The 10,874-nt window shown below is 32.3% G+C and overlaps 1 protein-coding gene across 1 annotated transcript in view; it reads right to left on the bottom strand.

Moving 5' to 3' along the window:
* Positions 1-10,874, bottom strand: part of LOC106881455 (lysophospholipase D GDPD1) — a 33,670-nt gene that overhangs the window by 9,783 nt on the left and 13,013 nt on the right. The window contains exons 3-8 of the mRNA XM_014931839.2: positions 8,409-8,544; positions 6,858-6,903; positions 4,756-4,877; positions 2,955-3,044; positions 1,613-1,746; positions 742-804 (exon numbers count right to left, since the gene is read on the bottom strand). Of these exons, the coding sequence (XP_014787325.1) occupies positions 742-804; positions 1,613-1,746; positions 2,955-3,044; positions 4,756-4,877; positions 6,858-6,903; positions 8,409-8,544 (591 nt within the window). The remainder of the gene's footprint in view (positions 1-741; positions 805-1,612; positions 1,747-2,954; positions 3,045-4,755; positions 4,878-6,857; positions 6,904-8,408; positions 8,545-10,874) is intronic.

Below are 10,874 nucleotides of genomic sequence, written 5' to 3'. Positions count from 1 at the left end.
ATATATATATAAATAAATATACATATATGACAGGCTTCCTCACAATTTGCACCATTCAAATTCCACCCAGAATGTATTGATCAACTCAAAACTGCAGTAGCAGACTTTTGTCAATGGTGCAATTAAATGGAATTGAACCTGAAACCTAAATGGTTGCAAAGCAATCTTCTTAACCACATAGCTTACTGATGACACTGAGTGAGTTTTGCTTGTTTTTAATACACAAGTCTCTGGCAGCTAGTGCCATTCTATGTTTAGACATGTTTTATATTATTCTTACTCTTTACTCTTATACTTGTTTCAGTCATTTGACTGCGGCCATGCTGGAGCACTGCCTTTAGTCGAGAAAATCGACACCAGGACTTATTCTTTGTAAGCCTAGTACTAATTCTATCAGTCTCTTTTTGCCGAACCGCTAAGTTACGGGGATGTAAACACACCAGCATCAGTTACAAGTTACACGTTTAATATAATACATAGTATTAAGGTGGCAAGCTAGCAGAACTGTTAGCACACTGGGCAAAATGCTTAGTAGCATTTCATCCATCTTTATGTTCTGAGTTCAAATTCTGCTGAGATCAACTTTACTTTTCATCCTCTCAGGGTCAATAAAATAAACTACCAGTTGAGCATTGGGATCGATGTAATTGATTTACCCCTCCTCCCAAATTTCTGGCCTTGTGCCAAAAATTTGAAACCGATATAATATATAGTATTTGTTTTATTTATTTATTTACTTACATGTCACAGAATTGTATTAACAGTCTTTTGTTCTTGCTGAATTGAAGTAGGGACTTTTTTTCACTAAAGAAAAATAAATAAATGTATATAAATAAACAGGCAAAGTTTAAATTAGTTTCTTCTTTTTTTTTTTGCTCAAATTTATTGAGTGTGACATAACATTAGCACTAGTCAATAAATTATAGGGAAAATCAACTTATTATCAAACCTCATTGACACAGAAGAAATAAAAATATTTAGCATCGATGGAAACTACTATAGCAGTATTAAGAGATATATGAATATTTAATTATTAATTTCTCGCAGGTAAAATCTTTGTTAGTTTCTTAACTGTAATTATTTATACCAGCTCAATTATAGTCTGTCAGAACAACTGATATTTCTGATGCAAAAACAACAACTATTCCTAGGTGCTATGCAGTGGGACTAAACCCAGAATCATATGGTTGCAAAGTGAACTTTTTAACCACACAGCCATCATATATATATATATATATATATATATATATATATATATATATATATGGGTATATATATATATATATGGGTATGGAAATAATTTTTTGGTTGTACTGAAGAGGATAGATATTTGGATTTTAAGTATAGTAAAATTTAAATTTTGTACCTTTTGTATAATGGTTTGATGATATTATTAAGTATATATTTATTTCTCGAAATACAAAGATTTATTTGCTTTAATATATTATTATATAATTAGTTAACGTGGTATAGTTATTATTTTAAAGGTAAATGGTATATATATATATATATATATATATATATATGACAGACAGAGAGGTGAGAGAAATAAAAACCTTAATTCATAAAAGTGAACAAATGAAAAAGACCATAAAGAAGAAATAACACTTACTCTAAGATGATACTAGGCATTATAACTTCAAGGAAACTTTCCTTTATTGGCACAAAAGGTAATAATCCACTGTAGAATAATGCCAACAAAATGAGGACTCGGCGAAACGAAAATACCAATGGAATTCTAGGATTCTGAAATATAGCAAATATATATCATATTAACATTTTCAGTTTATAATTAAATCAAATCCCTACCATCATCACATTCACATACACCACTCCATTCTTTATCTAGTTTGTATCAACCATTTCTATGACATCATTACAATAGTCTGATTAGCAAAAATTAAGACAACAGTTATTGCATTTCTTAGTTCTCATGCATTCATTTACTTACATTCACAACAAATGTATTGTGAATCCTTCAAACCATTCCCACCAGCCATCCTGTATTTATCACTGACTTCTCCATCACCTGTCTAACTGCAGTGTTCTGCTACTGCAATTAAATATAAGCAGAACTGCATGTTTCATTATCTTTCTCACTACTTGAAACCACTAGCGACCGTTCCGTTTGCCGCTCCCAGACTCCACAAAAAACACATATTGCCTACAGTAGACCCAAAAGTGCTCCCCTCCTCCTACACTAGTGCTTGAAACCATTTCAACTGATATCCATCCCACATTCTCAACACTGTCCATTTTCACCAACATCTTATACTGATCATCTTTCTGTGTCACCAAGTCATCTCTCTGCTTCTGACTTGCAATCTTCAGAGAAGTACAAATGTAAATAATACAGAAGCACAAAAACACCTGCTTTCAGTGTCTGTCTATCAAAGTCAGTCAAAGTTTTGGCTGGCCTGAGACTAAAATGAAGGACCGTGGGACCGAAACTGAAATGATGGGGTTGAGAAGCAGGTTTTTAAACTACACGGTCATGTCTGAGCATATATATATATACATACATACAGACAGATACAGATTGTGTGTGAGTGTATGTGTGTATATATATACATATATATACAATTTTAAAAACCTACACGACTAGGTGAAAAGCGCTTCATTTAATGTGACATTAATAAAAATCTGTAAATGTACAAACATCCAGGTTTCTGAGTACCTTAATTTTTTTCTATATACATATATATATATATATATATACATAGCCAGATAGATAGACAGACAAATACAGATATGTGTGTGTGTGTATATATATATATATATATATATATATATATATATATATATATATATATATATATATATATATATATATATATATATATATACACATATATATACATATAGTCACAGAGTGTATGCTGAAATGCACATAGTATTGTTAGTATTTAAGGTACTCATTTGTTTCTAAGTAAAAAATTGCTCAATATACTTACACATTTGAAACATTTACCATTAATAGTTTCTTGTCTGTTTCCCCATACTGTGATTTGTTCTCTATTGTATTCCTTCACTAGATCAGAAACCTATAGTAACAAATATTTCAACAATAACTATACTGCAGTTCTATATATTTTTTTATAAATTGAATAATATGAAAGAAATTTAATAAAATAATGTTCTTTAGTTAATTGTCATTATTTACAGCTACAATTAAAAAGATCTGATTAGATGCAATTATCATTACCATTCAAAGGGCATATATCTGAACAATACCACAAGTAGAATGAGAGGATTTTCTTGTCATTATTATTTTACAATGATTAAAAAACAAATATCAGTTGCTATGGCTGACTCTTTCATTCATTTCATTTATATACTTATGATGTTCTCATCTTTTAGCATTCAGATTACTTAGTCAAATGTAATGCTTTATTTATTCATATTGTTTTGAATTATTCATGCATTATCTTGTAGCTTTGAGATTTCAATGACGTGATTGTTGATTTTTAGAATGACATTATAGGGTGACTATGAGAGGCTGAATCTAGCTGTTTTGAACATAAGACAAGTAGACTATTTGGACTGGATATTGGGCTTGTTTAACCTTTCAACATTTAAATCGGCCATATCCGGCCAAAACATTTTATTTATTTTATGTTCAAAGTGGTCACATCAAAGCAACAATATCATTCTAAAAATTAACGGTTACTTTTCAAATTCTCAAAGCTACAAGATAAAGTATGATTAATTCAAAACAATGTGAATAAATAAGCATTACTTTTGACAGAGTTAAATGCCAAAGGTTAATATAGTAAGCTCTGATATTTAATTGAATTATAACTTACTTTTAGATCATTTAATTTGGTTTTATTTATTTAATGAGTGCAGAATTTAGATTTCACTTTCAATCTTATAGTCTTAATATTTTATCAATAGAGGCTCACTGGAGGATAATGTTTGGAAAAACAATGACTGGGGTGAGGGATATTTTTGTAATATAGCTCTAATGAAGGATAATGTTTAGAAAAGAATAACTGGAGAGGGTAAAACATGGCGTGGAATATGAAAATAAAAAACTTGAAAGAAATTCAGTACATTGGAATAGCATCTCATAATTTAGTTAATAAATATAAACCCGTGGTAGAGGTAGACCCAGGAAGACATGGAATGAGGTGAAGCATGATCTTCGAACTTTGGGCCTCACAGAGGCAATGACTAGTGACTGAGACCTTTGGTGATATGCTGTGCTTGAGAAGACCCGTGAAGCCAAGTGAAATCATAGTCACGGCCAATGCTGGTGCCATGTAACAGGCACCCATGTCAGTGGCACGTAAAACGCACCTTTCGAACGTTGGGCCTCACAGAGGCAAAGTGGCAGGGATTCTTTCAAGTCTTGGGCCTCACAGAGGCAATGACTGAGAGCTCTGGCATTATGTCGTGCTTGAGAAGAAGACCCATCAAGCCAAGCAAAATCACAGCTGTGGAAAATACTGGTGTCATGTAAAAGCATCCATTACACTCTCCAAATGGTTGGCATTAGGAAGGGCATCCTGCTGTAGAAATAATGCCAAATCAAACTGGACTCTGGTGCAGCCATTCTTTATTGTATATATATATATTGCCAGCCCTGGTCAAACTGTCCAACCCACACCAGCATGGACAATGGGCACTAAATGATGATGATGATGATGAGAGATTGTAAACATCTGCAATACTGATAACAGAAAACTAAAAATATGAAGAAAAGAAAATCAAATAAATTTCCGATAAGAGTTATTTTATTTTTAAAAATACCTTTTGAATGAGTACATCATCATTGACCTTCACATCAATGTTGATAGGTAGGGACGGGAAATCATCAAAGACCTCTTTAAGGAGTGGAATGTGGCGGTCCTTGACACCTACAGTTGACACATCTGTAATGAGAAATTTATATATAAATATATATATATATATATATATATATAAACATATACATGTATATATATATATGCATGTCAATGATGATGATATGTATGTACACATAAACACACATACATGCACTTACACATCCACACAGCTTGATGTATTGGTGAACAGTTAACGGCACTGGATAGCATAGGGATTAAAGGTGCAATTGAGAAAATGTTAGCTGACACAGAGAAGTGGAAGCCATCTGAATATTGGAAAAGAGTTACCTGTATCATGATGATTTCACAGCAGGTATCAAAATACTGACATCATGATTGTTGCTCAATGCTCTATGAACACTGTAAGGGCTGTAAAACATGACATGGACAGCTGTAATGGAGATTACAAAGCTGTTATAGTCATAGGGTGAGTCTCCAGTGAGGGTGATGTCATGTTGCCCCCACCTCTTTGAACAGGGCCTTAGGCTCAATTCAGATGGTTATGTGAAGCTGCTGGAGTGTGTTAAACCTTGGTTAGAAAGGGTTGCTTCTGTAAGGCCATCTGTCATTCCTCTGGGAAGGGTCAGAAGTGGTTGTCGAAGAATTTCTACAACTTCACAAGCTCCAATTTCCGACTTCTTAATTACCTTGATTTTAATTCCATGGATTACTGTGTGTGTCACAGTTGAGAGAGACACTAACTGCTCTGCCTGCAACACCAAGGCAAAACTTGTAGCCAAGATGAAGAAGGTGTTCAAAGATCTTCCCAGAGACAGTTAGGAGTTATGAATACATGCACCAGGTTCCAGACCTGTCTTCAGGTAATGGTGGAAGCTGAGGGTGACAAGTTTGAATAAACTGTTATCTCTCAGCCATAATATAGTTGACATTTTTTGATTTTTTAAAAATATTTCTATTTTTGAATGGGATATTGTGTTTTCTTCTTCTTTTAGACAAACTATCAAATTTAGCTACGACACTCCACCTACACACACACAAACAAAATAAAATAGAATAATCATAAAAGTAGAACTAGGGTAATTTCCTTTCATATAATCTTAACCAGACTGTATCAAAAGGTAATATCAAATAAGAACTGTATAAAAAAAAGTATTTTATCTCTCTCCTTTGAACAGTTTTGAGTCAAGGATATCTCTGCATACAAGGTAAATTAATGTAAGGGAATGAAATGAAGGTGAACTAGTTTCTAAATATGTCAATAATTTCATAAAATTAATGAAATTGTTATTAACAAAACTGAGTAAGTATTGTTATTTAGAAAAATAATTCTACCTCAATATGTTCTTCAATAGCTTTCATAATAAATGGGAAGCACAAACGAACTAAGAAAGTGGAGAGGCACTGAAGCCATGAAATGACTTTGTTAATGAGCCAATAATGGAACCTCTATGTAGCAGTTCTACCTGATAGAAATATCAGCTAAATCTCCTTCAATCATACCCTACCATCTTAAAAATAAAGGAACCATTGGGTAAATCTAGCTCAAGTCATGCATTACTGTCTTTGAAAATGGAAGGATAGATTTGACAATGTAGGCCTTGACATACAAAAAGACTGAAATGCTTTAATCATATATCTGCTCAAACCACATTACATCATATCATCCATTTTGAGTTATTTTACTGAACTAACCAGACAAGAATTTCTAATTAGCTCACAATTTTTATACTTTATCTGGTAGATATGACTCAGTTAAAATTCAAACTAAAATTATTATATTTGTGGTTCAAATGTTTGTGCAGAAATGTTTATGGTCATTTATTCTAGGATTATTACATAATACAGCATGATTACTTTTTTAAAGCATGCCTTAGATCCTATTTTATATTTAGAATAATAATATATATATATAAGATGTGAATAATAATATATAAAATATAACATTAATTTTTATTAGTGACTAGGATTAATGGAGATTAATTTTATATTTTATATACTTATACAGAAATTTTATCAACTTAAATAATCAACCAAGACAATACTCACTTGGGTTGAAATCTAGGGGTAATTCATTTTTCATAGGTGGTAAATCCTGAAATCAAAGACATATCCAAATAATACAAAGAAGAGTAAATTAGAATAGAAAAATTGACAAAGTGTTACTAATAAAATATGGTTCTAAAGAAATTATCCTCTTCATCAAAAATATTATACCTCTTGCCCAGGAAGCCACAATCATGTCAGGAAAATTTGCCAGTGTCAGTTGTTTCAGTGCTAGAATAGCAGTGAAGTGAACTGGTTTACATTTTTGAACTTCAAAGGTTTTAATTTCCTGTTGACTCAGTTTTGCTTTGACCATTAATAAACTTCAAAAGGCTATCATCAGAAATTGTTGGACTGAAAATAGCAGATACATGCTTTTCCAAACAGTCAGCTTTATATGGGCACGTTAAGAGTTTGAAGATCATGCTTTGCTACCTCATCCTATGTCTCCTGGGTCTACCTTTTCTAATGGTCCCCCCTACAGTTAGAGATCAGCACTTCTTTACACAGTTGTCCTCATCCATACACATCACATGACCACGCTAGTGCAGTCGTCTCTCTTATGCCCAACTAAATCAAAATTCTTTTATGGACCTTTAAAATACGATTTGTGAATCCCCAATTTACTATTTTGCTTGCATGCCCCCACCCCCGGGGTCACATGGACCCTGGTTAAGAACTTCTGCAGTACAACTGGACAAGTGTTTTCCTATTTGTTTCTTATACTTATGTTAACCACCATTAGTGATTCATTTGTTTTATCACACATCCTTGATGCTGTGGTGGCAGTGGGAGTCACTGCATTCATAAAATAAATACAGACCAGAATACAGAACTTAGAATATCCCACCTCTCTAAATTATCAGATGATGCTTGAAAAAGTGCCTTTATGCCTTTGTTCCAGAGTCTCAACCTTGCTACTACCTGGAGTAATGCTATGAATGTTTTGAGTGTCTCAGAATTTTAGAGGGAAACAACAGTGTCGGTTGTTGTAATGTATAATTGAGAGAGTGTGCATGCCTATATTTGGATTATTTGCTTATTGGTTTTGTTTTGTTTTGTTTTTTTTACTTAATTTTATTTACTATTTATTTTTGTAATTAAGTTCTCTTTTTTTCTTTCACTGAATTATTGCAAATAAATAAAATGGCATTTGGCTTTATGATGACTCAGACAACAGCAAACTTTCAACCCCAACTTGTGCTAAATGTTAAGAGGATTACTGTCTTCAATACTTGATATTGTAGCTACATCTGCAGTCGTTTATCTCCATTTATACATTTGTATAATTTTGTGCAGTTATTAACAATACAAACATTTCATTCATCAGTGATAATGTATTCTACAATAAATTAAGCAAGGATTAAGGTAAACATCTCAAACATTTTTATCAACACAGAATTATTTTTAAAATATCCTCCCTATACATTTTGAAGTACTTTGGATATATAACAAAATTATAAGGTAATTATCTCATTCTTAAAACAATAAGTAATAACCAATAATGTACAATATACAGGAAAGAACAAACCTATGAACCTTATATCTACTCACTTTATAATCTGTTTGGGATATAAGTACAGCACAACCACATGTTCGAAGTAAATTGTTATCATGGCAAACAACAACTTGGTTGTCTTTAGTTAGATGACAGTCTAGTTCCAACATTTCTGTTCCTGTGTTTGTAGCACTGTAAAATAGTAAGTCATTCATCATTTTTAAAACAAAGGAAAATTACTCTTGTTGGTTTGATTTTACACTAATCCATAAAACACAGGATTTTTAATACTGACAATCATACGACTGGAATAATGTGTTTGTAGTAAAGGCAAGTACACTATTGCTTGGGTTGATTTAAAGCAGCAAGTTGGCAGAACCATTAGCATACCAGGCAAACTGCTTAACAGCATTTCTTCTGCCTTTATATTCTGCCGAGATTGACTGCCTTTCATCCTTTTGAGATCAATAAAATAAGTACCAGCCAAGTACTGGAATCAATGCAAACAACTTCCCCATCTCTTCAAAAACTGCTGGCTCTGTGCCAAAATTTGAAACCATTATTACTTTGGTTGAGCTAAATAGTTCAATCTAATTTATCATCATCATTATCATTTAACATCCATTCTCCATGCTGGCATTGGTTGAACAGCCTGACAGGAACTGGTAAGGCCAGGGGCCACACCAGATTCCATTGTCTGTTTTGGCTTGGTTTCTATGGCTGGATGCCCTTCCTAAAGCCAACCATTCCACAAAGTGTACTGGGTGCTTTAATGTGATACCATCAGCAATGCTTTTTACATGGCACCTTGGTTTTAAGAATCTCAATTCTGTTGTGGTGGTGGGTCTTCTAATTACTTATTGATTTATATAAATTCAAGGCAAAGAAAAAATAAATGTATTCAATATACCTCAAACTTGAACTTATGATATTTCTTTTTCAATAGAAGTAGACTAAGGAAATCATTTCTTATTCGAAGATATAAAAGTTTATAATAAAATGGAGAATGAAAAACCATTATCACTTAATTGTGTGACTAGAGAATCAGGGTAAAGTTTTGTGGAATGGTAAAAATGTTGGCATGGTAAAAAAGACTGCAATATTTGTTTTGGCACTTTGTGGTCTAAGTTCAAATCCTGCCATCACCAAATTAGGTGGTAGACTTAATCTGTCAGATGGTAACCCTTTTGTTACCATATTTTTTTTTGAGATACTCTGTGTTTCTTTCGATTAATTTTAAATAACAAAGAATTTAGTAAAATAACTTAATTATCATCAAGCTAGTGTTAGGAATATAAATTGTGACTAAGGTTTGGTAGAAGATTTTAATTCAGAGATTTTGAAAACAAGACATTTGTATTACAGAGCCAGAGGTGGTTTCAGGTGGGTTGGTATCAAAAGGAGTTAACACTGGCTGTTGGATGCAAACGATTACACCAGGTCTGTGGCTGAAGGATCCTTTCTTCCTGCCCTTCTCTCCGATCAGTCTTGGAAGTCTTGTAAGGGGTCAATAATTAAGGAAGACCTATGCAAGGAACAGACACCAATACTCCTCCTCTCACTCACGAAATAAACAAATTCCTCAACATTCTGGTTCAAGTAATGTAAAACATGAAAATTTTCTAAAAACACACCGAATCTCAAGAATACATGGAGGCAGGAGAGAAAATTAAATTAAGAAAAGACAAAAAAAAAAACACTTATTAATCATACAGTAAGCTATATCTTTCCATGCTTTAGAGTTACCACTAAGTGATAATGTGCCAAAAAGAGTTAAATGGTTTGACCAAGGACACAATGAGTGCTGTTGTTGAAAAAGAAAACAGTTAATCATGTAGTCAGGATTTTGGTAACTAAGTAACTCAGCTAATTGTTATCCTAAAAGAATTTTAATGAATACATTTCCTTTTCATTTGTTGTTTCCTTTTAATCCTTTACTCCTATCACATGTTTTGTTCTCCACCACTATTAGCTATTCCCTATATTCCTGCTATATTGCCAGAAGAGAAATAAAGAATTCATGTTTCTTTTAATAAGAGCGGAACTAAGAAATGAGTTGCCTTGGCCCACACAAAAAAAAAATATATATCCTTGTTCAATAAATACATTTCACTAAAACTAGAATAAACAAGCACAGACAAAATTGAAGACAAACGGATACTTAATCTATCGTATCTTATATATTACAAGGCAAGTTATCTGTCTGTGTGTGTGTTGTGTGAAGCATTTCTACTCCTACAAATACATATATATATATATACATACATACATACATATATACATACATATATATACATATATATATACATGCATACATATATATATATATACATACATATATACATGCATACACATATATACATGCATACACATATATATATATATACATACACATATATATATATATACATACATATACATATATGCATACACATATATATATATATACATACATATATATATATGCATACACATATATATATATATACATACACATATATATATATATATATATATATATA

The sequence above is a fragment of the Octopus bimaculoides genome, chromosome 6, assembly GCF_001194135.2.
Source record: "Octopus bimaculoides isolate UCB-OBI-ISO-001 chromosome 6, ASM119413v2, whole genome shotgun sequence".
In the NCBI taxonomy this organism is placed as follows: Eukaryota; Metazoa; Mollusca; class Cephalopoda; order Octopoda; family Octopodidae; genus Octopus; species Octopus bimaculoides.
Note: the sequence above shows the minus strand (reverse complement) of the source record. Positions and strands in the feature narration are given on the sequence as shown.